Source organism: Mesoplodon densirostris, chromosome 10 (genome assembly GCF_025265405.1).
Source record: "Mesoplodon densirostris isolate mMesDen1 chromosome 10, mMesDen1 primary haplotype, whole genome shotgun sequence".
NCBI lineage: Eukaryota > Metazoa > Chordata > Mammalia > Artiodactyla > Ziphiidae > Mesoplodon > Mesoplodon densirostris.
The window spans coordinates 69,622,249-69,639,348 of NC_082670.1; the positions used below are offsets into that span (position 1 = coordinate 69,622,249).

General features: G+C 44.4%; 1 protein-coding gene across 1 annotated transcript in view; it reads right to left on the reverse strand.

Moving 5' to 3' along the window:
- The window catches only part of SMARCC1 (SWI/SNF related, matrix associated, actin dependent regulator of chromatin subfamily c member 1), a 182,434-nt gene that overhangs the window by 10,255 nt on the left and 155,079 nt on the right, over positions 1-17,100 (reverse strand). Inside the window, exon 26 of the mRNA XM_060109245.1 lies at positions 9,050-9,311. Coding sequence (XP_059965228.1) covers positions 9,050-9,311 — 262 coding nt within the window. The remainder of the gene's footprint in view (positions 1-9,049; positions 9,312-17,100) is intronic.

Sequence of the window (17,100 nt, forward strand, 5' to 3'; positions counted from 1 at the left end):
ATGGCTCCTTGGGAAAGGTGGCAGCAAAAAGGAAGAACTAGAAGAAAAACAGTTTACTTCCACTGTGGGACCTTGCACAGACAAACATTTCTCAGGAAAGCAAGAAACACCAAGAGTGAGGTGATGCCCCTGTGCCACCCAGAGGTGCTGGGGTGCCTATGGCAGTGGATTTAGAGGACAAGGAGGGTACAGAATGTTGCTCTGAGCTGGGGCCTGTCAATTCCCAGGTAAAGACAGTTGTCTCATGGAATCCTTCAGGTTGTTAGGAAGGCTGAAGTAAGGGCCCAGTTTCAAGATAAGGAAACGAAATCTCAGAGAGGCTATGGAATTTGGTTGAAAGTCACAAGGAACAAGAGACTGAGCTGTGTGACCCTAAGGCTCATTCTCCTTTCCTTTACACCACCCTGCCTTAAAAGGGTATTTCTTTCCGTGGAAAAGCTGATTTCTTTTTTTTTAAAATAAATTTATTTATTTTGTTTTTGACTGTGTTGGGTCTTTGTCGCTGCGCACGGGCTTTCTCTAGTTGTGGCGAGCGGGGGCTACTCTTTGTTGTGGTGCGTGGGCTTCTCATTGTGGTGGCTTCTCTTGTTGCGGCACACGGGCTCAGTAGTTGTGGCACGCAGGCTCAGTAGTTGTGGCTCGCTGGCTCTAGAGCGCAGGCTCAGCAGTTGTGGTGCACGTGCTCAGTTGCTCCGAGACATGTGGGATCTTCCTGGACCAGGGCTCGAACCCGTGTCCCCTGCACTGGCAGGTGGATTCTTAACCACTGCGCCACCAGGGAAACCCAACCCCTGTCCTTTAGTAATCTAAATGTCCTTGGGTTTTCTGCCTTCTGATATAGGTCTCACCACTTTTTTTTTTTTTTTTTAATTTATTTTTGGCTGTGTTGGGTCTTTGTTGCTGCACGCAGGCTTCCTCTAGGTGCAGCAAGCCGGGGCCACTCTTCATTGTGGTGCGCGGGCTTCTCATTGGGGTGGCTTCTCTTGTTGTGGAGCACAGGCTCTAGGCGCGCGGGCTTCAACAGTTGTGGCACGTGGGCTCAGTAGTTGTGGCACACTGGCTTAGTTGCTCCGCGGCATGTGAGATCTTCCCGGACCAGGGCTCGAACCCGTGTCCCCTGCATTGGCAGGCAGATTCTTAACCACTGTACCACCAGGGAAGCCCCTTACCACTTTTAAATGGATGACAATGTCTGAAGGCATTTCCATTACCTCAATAAACATGAATAAGTCTGACCTACAGATACCTAAAATGAACCGGAGCAGGCCTTACCAAACAAAATAAAGGGTGTGTATATGTACTTTCCATTAAAAAAAAATTCAGGTATTTCCTTTTCCAGTAGAGAGGAAGGTGAGAGATAGAGAGATATGGCTTCAGAACAGCAGTATCAAAGCATATACTGGTGGGAGTCTGACCTACATACAAGCTTTTTTTTTTAAAAAAAAAAAAAACAGCAGGCATCTGAAGCCTGAAAAATGGAAAGGTTTGCTAAAATTAGGCTTTGCCTAGTGGAAAAATCCCTCACACTCTCAGGTTTATTAGATCTTATACTAAAGCGTTACGGCCACCATGCCTAATAGAATATTAAGGATTTTATTTTTATTCTTTGGGATGGGAGAGGCAGGTGGGTAAGGAACACAAAACTAGGAAAGGGAACCTATGAATTTCCAATCTTAAGCACATTTCATTGCTGTTCCTATCCACCCATGGCACACTCTCGGGCTGAGTCTCCCAGAGAACAGAAATAACAATCGGGGCCAAGTGAGGGGAAGCCCAGGCTCCTTGGAGATTGCTCCTCCCACAGCAGCTTCCGGGGGGGCACAGACGCTCTTTGTTGAAGACTGTGCCCTAACTGTTCTCTCTGTGAGGATAACCTGCTACTCCGGAAAGCAGCACAGCAGCCTTGTTATCACATCATGCAAGCAGGACCAAAGGCACCGCAGATAATAAAGACTTGGCTGATGTGACGAGCTAGTCCTTTTCCCTCTTCAGTGCGGGGCTCTGAGTTGGGTGGAGAGGGGAGGCTGGGAAGTGATGAGTAGTTGTAATCCTTTCCTAAGTAGTATTTCCCACGGGGAGGGTTCTGTAAGTGGGTCTAACTTGGGGGCTTAAAAGTCGAGTGCCTAATGCCTTGCTTGAAATTTCCTTGAACAACAAGTATTTTACTGATGCAAATATTCTAGTTTTATTATTAAAACATCTCTACCATCCCTGAGTTCTCATCAAATCAGATCAATTCCTACTCTGATTTTTCTTAGGCACTTCTAAAAATTCTTATATTATTAATGAGGAAACCATAAGGATATTTAAACCAACATGTCCTTTTCTCTCTGCTTTTCACACACAGACACATAACAAAGGCTTCCCCAATGCAGGTGGCTCACTCCAGATCCATGAGGCACGAATACTCAAGAGTGAGCGCCTCATTTACTATTAATTAATTAATTAATTCATTCATTTTTTTACTATTTATTTTTAATGGAACTTTATTGGAGTATAATTGCTTCACAATACTGTGTTAGTTTCTGTTGTACAACAAAGCGAATCAGCCATATGCATACACATGTCCCCATACCCCCTCCCTCTTGAGCCTCCCTCCCACCCTCCCTATCCCACCCCTCTAGGTCATCGCAAAGCACCAAGCTGATCTCACTGTGCTACGCTGTTGCTTCCCACCAGCCAACTATTGTACATTCGGTAGTATATATATGTCGATGCTACTCTCACTTTGCCCCAGCTTCACCCTTCCACCCCACATCATCAAGTCCATTCTCTATATCTACCTCTTTATTCCTGCCCTACAACTAAGTTCAAAAGCCCAAGGGGAGGGCAGAGCTTACACTGCACTTACATACTAGATTTTTAGGTAATCTTCCTGTAAATACACCTGGCCCTCCATTCCTCCGTACCCAAGGGATCTGCATCCACGGATGTAGAGGGCTGACTGAATTCACTGTACAGTGCCATTTTATATAAGAGACTTGAGAATCCATGGATACTCATGCATCCCCCACTGGGGCTCCTGGAACCAATCCCTGGTGGATACTGAGGGATGACTGTAGGTGCCAAGGCCCCTGGAGGGTACCCCCTGCAGTCAGAAGTGTCCTCCTTGCTCACAATCAAGAACACCTCAGGAAACAGCAGACACTACCCAGGCCACTCTCCTTGGTTCCCCATGTGCTGTCATGAATACAATGGTCCAGGGTGTGGGCAAGGGACACCATGCATGTGCTCAAGAACTGATGGCTGTCATGACTATTCACCTTGTGCCATTTAGAATGGCAGTCTTACAGGAAGAACTAGCAAGCCTTTAATTTAGGAATCACTTTATGAAATCACACTGTTTTTCAATTTAAATGAAAAGACGACATGTAGTGCCGTGTATTTTACGAAGAGCAACAAAACCTAAGGGTGGTATGAGGATGGCTATGGCCACCTCCAGTTTCCATTTGCCAACTTTATACTACAGATTCTTCCTCTGACTATCCGTTTGGTGGAAACAAATCAACTTGGGACACTTTATCACAGATAAGAACAAAACCTACAAACAGCTGGAGCTCCCAGGTGAGTTAGGAGTAGGACCAAATACTAACAGCCCAGGAAGAGAGACAGCAGCATACCGATGGTACTCCCTATACAAAAATTCTAGGCACTGGAATGAATTGAAGGGGTGGAGGGGAGGACTGCAGAGGTACAAACTAAATGGAACATGTACAGGTGTCAGTTTATACTAGCCCCGCTGGTGCCTGGGACCATACGTGTTTGACAGTCTGGCAGATTCACAACAATGAGCCATATTTTAATGGGCTCTACCACTAACTGATGGCCAGATATGTGGAGAAAGATTACATGTGATTTACCTACAAAATTATTTAAATTCTAAGAAGTCAGAGAGTTGGACAAATTCACCACTCAGTAATATATTTGTCTTGACTTTCTTCTCACCACTTCCCCAACCTTGCTGGCTTTCAGAGGCTGATTTTTCTCCTTCCTTCACACACCATAAATTCTGACCAAACACCAAAACCTAGCAAACTGACCTGGATAATTACCCTCAGCTCCTAACATAAACGCTGTAGCCTGCTAACTTTTCTAGAACCTAGGAAATATTAGTTGGAAGGACCATGCTCCCATTTATTAACTTACACCTGTGGCAAATAAGAGGCTAAAGCTCTTCTCCACCTAAAACACTACAGACTCCCTCACTTGCTTTGATATATAAGGCCTCTTTAGCCAATTCCTAGAATATGGTGTACAAGACTCAGCTGTTACAATACAATCAGCCTTTTCTGAACTGTCGATATTAAGAAAGCTTTTAATTAGTGGGTTCAATTTATTCTTCTTCATTTTACTTTCCAACACACCTGATTTTTACATTCAAACTCCAAAACAATCTCACAAAACGGGAAACTATGAAAAATGATTACCTTGAGCTGCTGGAACTCTCATACACTGCTAGAGAGATGTAAACTGTGGCATTGTAAACTGGCATGTAAACTGGCATTATCATTTTGGCAAAATTTTGTCAGCATCAACTAATGTGAATACATGGATATCCTAAGACCCATTCTAGGAACATAACAAATTCCACCACTTAGGGGAGGACACAACAGAAATGTATACCTATGTCTCCAAAAGACATGTGCACATGCATGTTCACAGCAGGAGTTACTATTCGTAATAACTAAAATGGAAATGAACCAAATGTCCATCAACAGGAGAATGGATTAATAAATCATGGTAGAGCCCCAAAGTAGACATGTACAACAAGAAGAAAGAATAGCAAGAGCGAAAGACACGTACAGCAAGAGTGAAAGAAGGCAAACAAACAAAAATCAGTATGTGAGTCCATCCAGATAACATTCAAAGCCAGCCCAGGGACTTCCCTGGTGGTGCAGTGGTTAAGAATCTGCCTGCCAATGCAGGGGACACGGGTTCGATCCCTGGTCCAGGAAGATCCCACATGCTGAGGAGCAACTAAGCCCGTGCACCACAACTACTGAGCCTGCACTCTAGAGCCCGCGTGCCACAACTACTGAAGCCCTCACGCCCTAGAGCCCGCGTGCTGCAATTACTGAGCCCACAAGCCACGACTTCTGAAGCCCACGCACCTAGAGCCTGTGCTCTGCAACAAGGGAAGCCACTGCAATGAGAAGCCCGTGCACTGCAATGAAGAGTAGCTCCCGCTTGCCGCAACTAGAGAAAGCCTGTGCACAGCAATGAAGACCCAACGCAGCCCCCCCAAGAAACCCCAAAAAAACCCCAGCCCAACTAGTCTATGATGTTAGACATCAGGACAGTTGTTACCCAAGGGCAGGGAGGAGAGTGAGATGGGTATGAGGGGGCTTCTGGGTACTGGTTACACAGGTATATTCTCTTTGTTAAAAATCATCAAGCAGAATACTTATAGCTTGTGTATTTTTCCATATGTACATTACATTTCAATAAAAAATGTTTAAGAAAAGAGGGACTTCTCTGGAGGTCCAGTGATTAAGACTCCATGCTTCCACTGCAGGGGGCGCAGGTTCGATCCCTGGTTGGGGGTACTAAAATCCCACACACAGCATGGCGTGGCCAAAAAAAAAAGGGAGGGAGCGAAGGAGGAAGGGAGGGAGCGAGGAAGGGAGGAAGGAAGAAAGAATAGTTTTTTTTTTTTTTTTTTTTTTTTTTTTTTTTGCGGTATGCGGGCCTCTCACTGTTGTGGCCTCCCCCGTTGCGGAGCACAGGCTCCGGACGCGCAGGCTCCGGACGCGCAGGCTCAGCGGCCATGGCTCACGGGCCCAGCCGCTCCGCGGCATATGGGATCCTCCCAGACCGGGGCACGAACCCGTATCCCCTGCATCGGCAGGCGGACTCTCAACCACTTGCGCCACCAGGGAGGCCCAAGAATAGTTTTTTAAAGTAGATTTTAAAAAACACTCTCATCGGGCCTCCCTGGTGGCGCAGTGGTTAAGAGTCCGCCTGCCGATGCAGGGGATACGGGTTCGTGCCCCGGTCTGGGAGGATCCCATATGCCGCGGAGCGGCTGGGCCCGTGAGCCATGGCCGCTGGGCCTGCGCGTCCGGAGCCTGTGCTCCGCAACGGGAGAGGCCACAACAGTGAGAGGCCCGCATACCGCAAAAAAAAAAAAAAAAAAAAAACACTCTCATCATACACTCAATGATCATTTTCTTTAAAATTAACTTAAGAAAAGCCTATTTCTGTGAGAAAGTAAAAAGAGAAACATAACCTATTTTTATTCTAAAGGCTATTTTATGAACCCTAGTTTTTTACCACTGTCTCCCTAAAAGAAGAGCTGTATCTGAGTCTCCTCTAAACCCCCTTGGTCCTCCATCACGGAAGGTGGCATTGTGACATCATTTTGGAATAGAAGGAGCCCAGTATGAATCCTGGCTCCACCATGCAGCAAGGCGACATGGCCTTGGCATGCACCAGCTCTTCAACTGTAAAGGCAGGACAATGAGAAGCAAAAATACTGCGGGTGAAGGGCCTGGCATACAAACACCTGTTCTCACCAGGATGTAATTTAGAAAAAAAGGTAGAAGGGTATCTTTTCTAAATGCAGATGGTAGAGCTCCTGAGAAGTTCTCTGTGAACAGTTACTGTGGATGATAATGCTTTAGCACCATTAAGAACCAAATACCAAGGAGCCACAGCGAACCCCCTCCTAAACATTTATCCCAAGAGTTTTAGGAATTAAAATTTTAAAATAACTGTTTTTGAAAAATCACTTTGTGATCATCTCTCTGTTAAGCATTCATATCTTTTAACTTGGAAGAAAATTAGATCTCACAGAGAGGTTTTAAGATCCACTCAAGCAGACAGACAGGAAAACTGAGAAATAAAGTATCCTGTGTCATGAGCCTGGCATGAGCCTGGCAGACTTCTAAAACTATCTCCACAAATGTCATTTAGATCAAGTGGCATGTCAGATGATGGTAGAAAATTCCACCAACTGCAATTTAATAGTGTGTGTGAGAGTGAGTGAGTGTGAGTGAGTGTGAGTGTGTGTGTGTGTGTGTGTGTGTGCATATGAAAATGAATGCTTCCCAAAGTCAACCTAGCCCCATTTTTGGGTCAAGGCAATAAGAACTAATATCTAAACATGTTTGGGGTTGTAAATTAAAAATTCATGTTGGTAACACAAGTTGTCAGATCATAGTTTTTTACGTCATGGCTTCCTCAGGCAAACATGCCTGAGGTTATTTCCATGAGATTTTGAAATTTTGTCATTTGAGGAAGTCAGGGCAACTGACATTAGTTATGTTGGGAATCTTCTCAGGCCTCCAAGGGTTTTTCTATTTTTATTTCAGCTCACCTCTACACGCCCTGGCCAGAGAACTTGCATACCTCCCCAGAAAGCACAAATTTTGGCTCTGGCAGGCACTTGACACATGATTATAAAGTACCTATAAAAATCTTACAGGAAGACTGTTACTAAAGCAATATAATACACAGCACACAGCCATACATATTACCCTCTAGGAAGGGAAGGAATATTGCTGGGGGTAGGGAGGGAATGCTGAAATTAAAGGTATATTTTAGGTTTAATGATGTCAGTAGTTAAGTCTGAAAGAATCGTGAGCTCGACTTTCAAGGTTGTTAAAATGTGGTGAATAGTTGCCAACCTGAAGGGGAACCCGTGAGCTAAAAGATGGGACAATTTGAGCTTGAAAATGAGTAAGGTCCATAATAGATTGAAACACATAAAAATATATAAATTCACAATATTAAAAACATACACACACAACAGAAAAAAAACCCTTATTGGTAACCTTTGGAGACTGTGTGTGTGTGGGGGTGACTTGGCAGAGGGGTTGAACTCATTATTAAGGCAACTGAAAAATAAAGGGAAAGGATGAAGCATTTATCCATCCTTTCCTGTAAGGATTTTCAGGGTAACTAAATGATTGGTGAAGAAAAGCTTTTTAAATAAAAGAATCACTGCTAATAAACATAGAAGAAATATAAATTTAATGCAGACGGAACAATAAATTTAGAAGTCTTACCATTTTGCAACACTTGATAAAGTAACTGATCTAGGAAGCAACTCTCAATGGCAGGTACAATCTTAAGTGAGTCTAATGGGGAACTCTGGAACACCAGAACCACTGACCAATCTGAACACCACCAAGAAAGAACCAACATTACAGGAAAAATGCCTGCACCGCCAAAGTGAACTTGAACCTGCTAAAATATCCAGCGCCATCCTGTGGTTTATTTAAGGGAGACGTGTGGGAGGGAGGAAAGGAGGGGGAAGGATATGTGAAATGACACCATGCACTTTGAGTGCAAGATCAGGCAGAGCCAAACACATGAATGGCATTTTAAAAAAGAAGAATAAAAGGGAGGGTGAACTGTTAACACATTAAAATAGATTTAAGAGAACTATTAGCGAATTCAAACAAATGAAGCATTCAACGACATTTAATTAATGTTATTAGGAATTATGGTTACTTTTGTTGGGTGTAATATAGTAGGTTATGTTAAAGAATAAGATTTCCATTGGTTAGAGATACGTTTTGAAGTCTCTCTCTCACACCAAAGCGAGGAGGAAGAGATAAAATGTTGATAATTTTGAAGCTGTGCAATAGGTATTTGGGGGATTATTATGCTATTCTCTCTACTTTTGTCTACAGTAGAAGATTTTTATAACAAAAAGTTAAGAATGGCAGAAAGGTGATGATCGCTATCATAAGAGTTCATTTGTGCTATTCTTTTTGTGTGTGTCTATCTTCGAGAATGTCTATAAATTAAAAAAAAAAAAAATGTAGACAATCCAAGGATGAATTTTTAAGGATCTCTGGGATATATTGCCGACCCACCCAAGAAAAAGGCATAATGCCAAGAGGACCCTGGAAAGAGAACATGGCAGGCATTATGTGGTGATGGCTATAAAAGCAGATTCACTTGTGTGTAATATCCTAGATGACAATGGACATTCTAAACAGTTTTAGTCAGAAATCACCAACAGTGTGGTTTGCCCCTCTGATGCTCCGTGCCACAGGGATGACCCCAGACTGAGTGGTGAGCAGAGCCTTCCTCTCACCTGGCTGGGGTGGATGAGGCGGCGGCATCTGGTGGTGCATCAGAGGGTAGGGAGGGGGCTGCTGATGAGGCATCATGCCAGGGTGCCCTGCTGCTCCCAGTGGTGCCAGGCCAGGTCCTCCTGAGTGCTGGTGTGCCTGTTGAGGGTTCTGCCCATGCTGCTGCTGTTCCATTTGCTGTCGGGCTCGCAACTCAGCGTATTTCAGCTGTTCCATGTGGAAGTTCTGGCGTTCAGTAAGCAACTGCTGCCTCTGTTGTTCTAACTGTTAAGGAAAGGAAGGGGAAGAGAAATTAAACCAGGAAAGGCTTTCAGAATTGGATGCCAACACAGGATATCTACATGATGCCTAAGTTCCCCATAGCTCATCACAGTTACATAGTCACCTCCTCTCCTGAACAACCACAGTGAAAGAAAAGGCATTATTTCCTGAGTAGAATGAAGTCAAGTTCTTCTCTGTGTTAAGTATAAGGCCTGCCTTTCCCTGGAACCTTCACCCGGTGGGGGGCTATTCTACTCAGGACACTTGTAATTCCCTCTGTTTGGCAGGCCTTCAGATATTTAAAAAACTGTTTCCATGACTGCCTTACTCTTCCCCAGGTGAAACAAGCCTCTCCTGTCCTCTTAATAGTTCCTCAGATACTAGTATTTCAAGTCCAACCAACATTTCCGGGTGCTCTCTTCTGCATGTGATCCTTTTGGTAACTATTTTAGAATGTGACACCAGAGTTAAATCCTCTGGATGAGTGGACGTGGCCTTAGCTGCAAAGATACACATTTTCTATATGGAACTTTGGCGGTACCATTGTAAATCTTAGCTTCCAAGTATCCAAAATTATACTGGGTGACACTTTCACAGCGTATTTTAGAAGCCTAAATAAAAATTTACATGAATCGTGGTTTGAAGAATATAAGCATTTCAATACTCAAGATAATCTTTCTGGGGGTTTCCCTGGTGGCGCAGTGGTTAATAAAACGCCTGTCGATGAAGGAGACACGGGTTCTATCCCTGGCCCGGGAAGATCCCATATGCCGCGGAGCAGCTAAGCCTGTGTGCCACAACTACTGAGCCTGTGCTCTAGAGCCCGTGAGCCACAACTACTGAGCCCGCGTGCCACATCTACTGAGCCTGCGCTCTAGAGCCTGCGAGCCACAACTACTGAGCCCAAGTGCCACAACTACTGAGCCCGAGTGCCACAACTGAAGTCTGCGCCCCTAGAGCCCATGCTCCACAACAAGAGAAGCCACTGCAATGAGAAGCCCGTGCACCGCAACTAGAGAAAGCCTGCGTGCAGCAACGAAGACCCAACAGAGCCAAAAATAAATAAATAAAAACAAATAAGTTTATTTTTAAAGAAAGATAATCTTTCTGGGATTCAAATTAAAATACGGAGAAGTTAGGAAATTCAGAAACCATATGCCTGACAGTAGCTCAGAAAAAGGAGCCCACCTTAAAGGCTATGAAAACTAACTTAACCCAGGGTTGACAGAGAAAATCACCTTTAACATGAACGGAAATAAAAATCCAGATTTCTGGAAGTAGTATAAAGATCATATGGAGGGTTACTAGCACTAGTGCTTTTCTATAATGTTCTATCTCATCATTTTTGACAGCAAGATTTTATTCACTGGGAGGCATTTCTACAGCAGCCACAACAACTCTTGGGCACTTGAGATGTGGCTAATCTGAAATGAGATATACTATAAATGTAAAATAGTCACTGAATTTTGAAGACTCAGTATGAAAAAAATAAAATTTTCATATTGATTACATGTTAAAATATCATTATATACATATACTGGATTAAATAAAACATCATTATAGGGACTTCCTTGGTGGTGCAGTGGTTGAGAATCCACCTGCCAATGCAGGGGTTATGGGTTCGAGCCCTGGTCTGGGAAGATCCCACATGCCGTGGAGCAACCAGGCCCGTGCACCACAATTACTGAGCCTGCGCTCTGGAGCTTGCGAACCACTGCTACTGAGCCCAAGTACCACAACTACTGAAGCCCCCACGCCTAGAGCCCATGCTCTGCAACAAGAAAAGCCACTTCAGTAAGAAGCCTGTGCACCGCAGCGAAGAGTAGCCCCCGCTCGACACAACTAGAGTAAGCCCACGCACAGCAACGAAGACCCAACGCAGCCAAAAACAAAACCATTATAATTTTTTTTTAACGTGGCTACTAGAAAATTTTAAATTACATATATGGCTCATGTATTTCTGTTGGAGAGCACTACTCCAAGGCATTTGATAAGTTAAGGAAATGTAACATTTTAGCTTTCAGGAATAGTCAGTTTTATAGATAAATACTACATACTATCATTAGCAAAATCTAAGTGGAATACCCATGAGAATTAGCTTATGAATCTGGGCTCTTAGCAGAGAGCAGCTTGGGGAGAAGTCCCCGTGGAACCTAGTGAGAAGCCTCACTGGCTATCAGGAGTAGCAAGCAGGGAATGTCTATAGACGGATGGGGCTGCTGGAAGACAGGCCGTGGACACAGCATGAAGACAAGTGGCACAGCCAGATGAGGAGAAGAAAAGGAAAGAACAGATGGTAATGCTTATATCCCCGGTGTTGGTTAGCTGTCTTGCAGAGAGTCTCCCTTGGGAGAAGATCTGAAATGAATGATTTTGTGAGTGGTTGAGGGTTATCACAGGAGGGAGGAAACACGGTGTTACCATGGTCTAACAGGCTGGTGCGGGCTCTTCATTTTCTAAGGGTGACCCGAAAAGGCTAAACCCTGCTCAGTTTAACGTATCCTTCTTTTCATAATCAGAAGGGAGTTGCAAGGTGTAAACAGCAAGAGAATCCTCTGGAAGTCCAGCTCTGCAAGATGACTAATCAGTGAGATAATGTAAGTAAAAGGCAGACCGAAAAAACAGAATCTAAAGGTTCTGACCATTAAGTGCTATGGCCAGAAAGGTTTTGCTTTCTTCTAACTATTCTTTCCAGGAAATTAAGCACTTTGCTGAGGTTAGACTTAAGAGGTTGCCAGAAAACGACCTCAACCTATGTTTTTGTTGAGCCACTATTGGTCTGGACAGGTCGGCTGAAGTCCAGCAGTTACGTAAGAACTCCAGAATATAGGTCAAGATCTGCTTTATAAAAAGCTGAACTGTTACTGGAGGAAGACTTTGTGTCTCTGAAGGGAAATATTAGTCTCTGCCTTACCTATCTCAATGGGTTTTTTGCTTTTTTTTAACTGAACCAGCCTTTCTTTGGGAACTGACCTTAGTATCGAAGTATTAATCTTGGGAAGAAAAATTTGCCCAATCTTCCTAGTTTACAAATGAACTAACCTCAATTATACTATTTTTTCCTGAGCTTCACTCGTCATTTCAAAACACAGAAGGTAATTAAAAGGTAATTAGAAGAATTAAAAAGGATGTGATTAAACACACACATCCCTGAAAAGAACCCAGTTTAAGCTTTAGATCCAATGTGGAATGAATAGGTCCTCTGAAGTGAGAGCAACGTCCAGACAGCAGGCTACCAGTTGGCTCCAAAGGGCCACCTCTGTTCTAGGGCACATGCAACAGAGTTTATGGACACATACTGGCCCCACCATCCAAAAGAAATACCTCTCTTGTTATAGATATCTTACTGTTACTAAATCCAACTGAAGACTGCATTCACTTTTGTGGCAATGAAATGTGGGAATCTTTGAGGAGAGTTTGACAGTACTGGGCAAATTTTTCTTTCTTTTTTTTTTTTTTTGCAATACGCGGGCCTCTCACTGTTGTGGCCTCTCCCGTTGCGGAGCACAGGCTCCGGACATGCAGGCTCAGTGGCCATGGCTCACGGGCCCAGCCGCTCCGCGGCATATGGGATCCTCCCAGACCGGGGCACGAACCTGTATCCCCTGCATCAGCAGGCGGACTCTCAACAACTGCGCCACCAGGGAAGCCCCTAAAGTACTTTTTTTTTTTTTTTTTTTGCGGTACGCGGGTCTCTCACTGTTGTGGCCTCTCCCACTGCGGAGCACAGGCTCCGGACGCGCAGGCCCAGCAGCCATGGCTCACGGGCCCAGCCGTTCCGCGGCACGTGGGATCCTCCCAGACCAGGGCACGAGCCCGCGTCCCCTGGATTGGCAGGCAGACTCCCAACCACTGCGCCACCAGGGAAGCCCTAAAGTACTATTTTTGATGTACATTTATGTCTGAGATGCACTGAATAAAAAAAAAAAGCAAGTTGCAACAACAATATGTCAATTATATTAAAAAAAAAAAACCTTTGTGCCCATGTATAAACATTACATACACACTGAAAATGTTCTGAAGACACTAAACTATTAACAGAGATTATTCCTAGGAATGAAACTGAGGGTAGAAGACACTTTTTAATTTATCCATTTCTTTATTATTTGAAAAATTTTCATCACACCTATTTTTGTAATCACAAAACAAAATACTTAAATTACCCAAGTTATATATGCTTCAGATACCCTGATTTTCTTCTCTCCCTTTTCTATTTCCAAGGACTATAAAGTCCCAACAGCTAAACCGGATAGTGTAAATTACTCATGTAAATAGGGCGCTAATGAAGCTGTTCACTTTCTTTCAAGGCTCCGATCTGGCTCTAGGGAACCCAGATTCATACAAAGCTGCCTGTGGCCCTGATCTGAAGACATCCCCACCCCCACTGCGTTCAAACCCTGCCTTCCTCTCCCCCTTCATTCCTACACTGTGTATGTATAAAGCAGCCGAATACAAATGGAACCGGAACATAACAGAGCACTTTTCTACACCAAGACCCCAAACACACACACAGCTGCAAGTGCAGCTGAAGTTCACACAGAGCTCTTCTCCCAACTTCATTTGCATAGAACAGGGAGGTGGGGGGCGGGGGGAAAGAGTAAAAGAAGGTGGGGGCCTCAAAAATCCATCTACACTGCTAAGGGTCGAAATACCAGCCAAGACTTGAAGCCTCTGACTACTTGGCCTCAGAACTGAAGTAAACACACCTTCCTTTGAAAGGTTTGGTATCAGTAACCAGACATCCACTTAAGAGAAAACCAGACATACTCATTCCTTCTTACACCTCTGGCAAAACAAAACAACACAACTGCATCTTTCTGCTCCACTGGAGGCAGAAATCCAAAGGGGGACACGGCACCACTGTTGTGACTGTCATTCTGTCCTTGTAAAGTGCTTGCTGCCTGAGGCCCTACGTCTTTTTTTGAATCAGAAGTAAACCTGCTCAGTCCTAAGTACAGCTTTCTTAATCTCAAATAAAACTATCCACAATGTCACGGTGCATGTCTAATAACAGTTTCAATTATATGACAGGCAGTACAGAAATGAATTACTACAAATATGCAGAAAACAAAGTTAAATACAATTCTCCTGGGGCAGTATAAAATTAACTTTTTGTTCTTTTTTCCTTAATTTATCACAGAGTACCACAAACTTTTCTAACCCTACACCCTGTGTGTGAGGACATCCCATTAGTAATACCTTTAAATCCATCCAGAACTTGACCGTTTCTCCTCACTTCCACGGCCCACCACCACCTCACGTGGACTTCCCAACAGCCTCCTCACCAGTCTCCCCTTTTCTAAACTTGTCACTTTATATTCTCTACAGACAGCAGAGAGACTGATCGCCACTTAACTGTAAGGAAAATGATGCCAGTTTTCTGCATGTATTCCACATTTTTATGGAATAAATAAAATAGGCCCTGCAATTATTCCACATTTTTTTTTTTTTTCTTTTTGCGGTATGCGGGCCTCTCACTGTTGTGGCCTCTCCCGTTGCGGAGCACAGGCTCCGGACGCGCAGGCCCAGAGGCCATGGCTCACGGGCCCAGCCGCTCCGCGGCATATGGGATCCTCCCAGACCGGGGCACGAACCCGTATCCCCTGCACCGGCAGGCAGACTCTCAACCACTGCGCCACCAGGGAGGCCCCACATTTTTTTTTTTTTTTTTGCGGTATGCGGGTCTCTCTCACTGTTGTGTCCTCTCCCGTAGCGGAGCACAGGCTCCGGACGCACAGGCTCAGCGGCCATGGCTCACGGGCCCAGCCGCTCCGCGGCATGTGGGATCTTCCCAGACCAGGGCACAAACCCGTGTCCCCTGCATCGGCAGGCGGACTCTCAACCACTGCGCCACCAGGGAAGCCCAATTCCACATTTTAATCACAGTAAAATGAAAGGCTTCTGGATGGTTTACAGGGACTTCTGTGATTAGGGCAACATCATCTCTGCCTTCACCATCTTACCTCTCCCCACTCACTCATGTCCCAGCCCACCCCACCTACTCCTTAGTTCCCAAACATGTCAGTCACGCTCCTGCCTCAGAGTCTCTAATGCTGGCTGTTTCTAGGGCTTAGAGACATTCGCCCAACTCTCAGTTTCTCAATAGGGCCTACACCAATGACACCACTTAGAACTGAAATCCTTCCCGTGCCCCGCCCAATCTCACTTACCCAGCCTGAAACATACAGGTATGTATACATACACAGTATATATGCATGCATACACATACAAAGAACATAATATCTAACATCCTTCATTAATTATTTAAGCTCTACCAAGGCAAAGAGTTTTGTTGGGTTCTATTCACCAGTGTTATCTCCAGTACTTAATACACCTAGAACAAAGTAGGTGCTCAATAAACATTTGCCAAACGAAAAAATGAACTTAATCCATCATCTATGATGTGGATAATCCATCAGCTCTAGGCAGGCTGACTCTTCAGTCTCCTCAGCAATCATACCTTTCTCTTCACAGTTTTGGATTTGGACCTTTTCTACAACTCAGATCAGTCCTTCCTTTACCAAGAAGCTTTCCTTGATAATCTGAGCCAATCACGGCCTCCCCTCCTCTGACTTTCCATAGCCTCACTACCTCGTGGTATCTTCGTGTCAGTTTCTCATCTACCCTCTCACCTCCTTAAGGACAGGGTCCAGGTTTCTCACAGCTTTGAGTTTCCTACAATGTCTCTCTTTTCAAAGGTATACAATTTCTATACCTAGTCAAATGAGAGCATTAAGTACAGAACCTATAAATGAGATCAACACAGAGATTCTCACTGGTCTCAAAGTATTATTTTTCCCCCTTTAATCCAAGTAAGAATGCTTTAGGTAGGACGCAGGCCCTCCAGTTCTCTTCAGACCCCAATACAGCCCATGTCTGACACCTGTTCTCTTGAGTGATGTGTGCTATCTGCTTGGCACGGAAGGCTACACACTTGGGCAGACCCTCTCAGTTTCGAACCCAGGGCCAGCTCAGCATCCTCACCTCAACTGGGGTCAGTAGTCTTTATCGGGCTTCCCTGGTGGTACAGTGGTTAAGAATCTGCCTGCCAATGCAGGGAACATGGATTTGAGCCCTGGTCCGGGAAGATCCCACATGCCGCGGAGCAACTAAGCCTGTGTGCCACAACTACTGAGCCTGCACTCTAGAGCCCACGAGCCACAACTACTGAACCCACGTGCTACAACTACGGAAGCCCGCACGCCCAGAGCCCGTGCTCCACAACAAGAGAAGCCACCCCAATGAGAAGCCCACGCACCGCAACAAAGAGTAGCTCCACTCACCGCAACTAGAGAAAGCCTGAGTGCAGCAACAAAGACCCAAAGCAGCCAAAAATAAATAAATAAAAATAAGTAAATTAAAAAAAAAGTCTTTATCATGTCAATTCCTGGACAGACTCTGTATATTCCATAACTGACTTCCTCCAATATTAGTACTTTATGAGAGGACTGTAACAAAAGCTACTGAGCTCTAATTATAGCTGTATACATAAGATCTATAAAAGATATTAAATTGTTATATCCTTATTCTTAATTTCTAAATAATTAAGAATCAAGAGAACATCTGATTTTACGTCATTAGAGAGAGAAAGAAACTTCTTATCTGATTCTGAAAGTGTACGAAAAGATTCTTGAAATCTGTTGCTATATAAACAAAACCATATGTTTAATTCAAAAACGCATGTCCTGAAGCTACTGCTTACTAGTTAAAGATGAGCAGGACCTCACCTACAGTGAACTGAGGAGTGTGGTAGGCAGAGCACTGGGCAGTGGGTTAGAACGCGCCGCTCCGG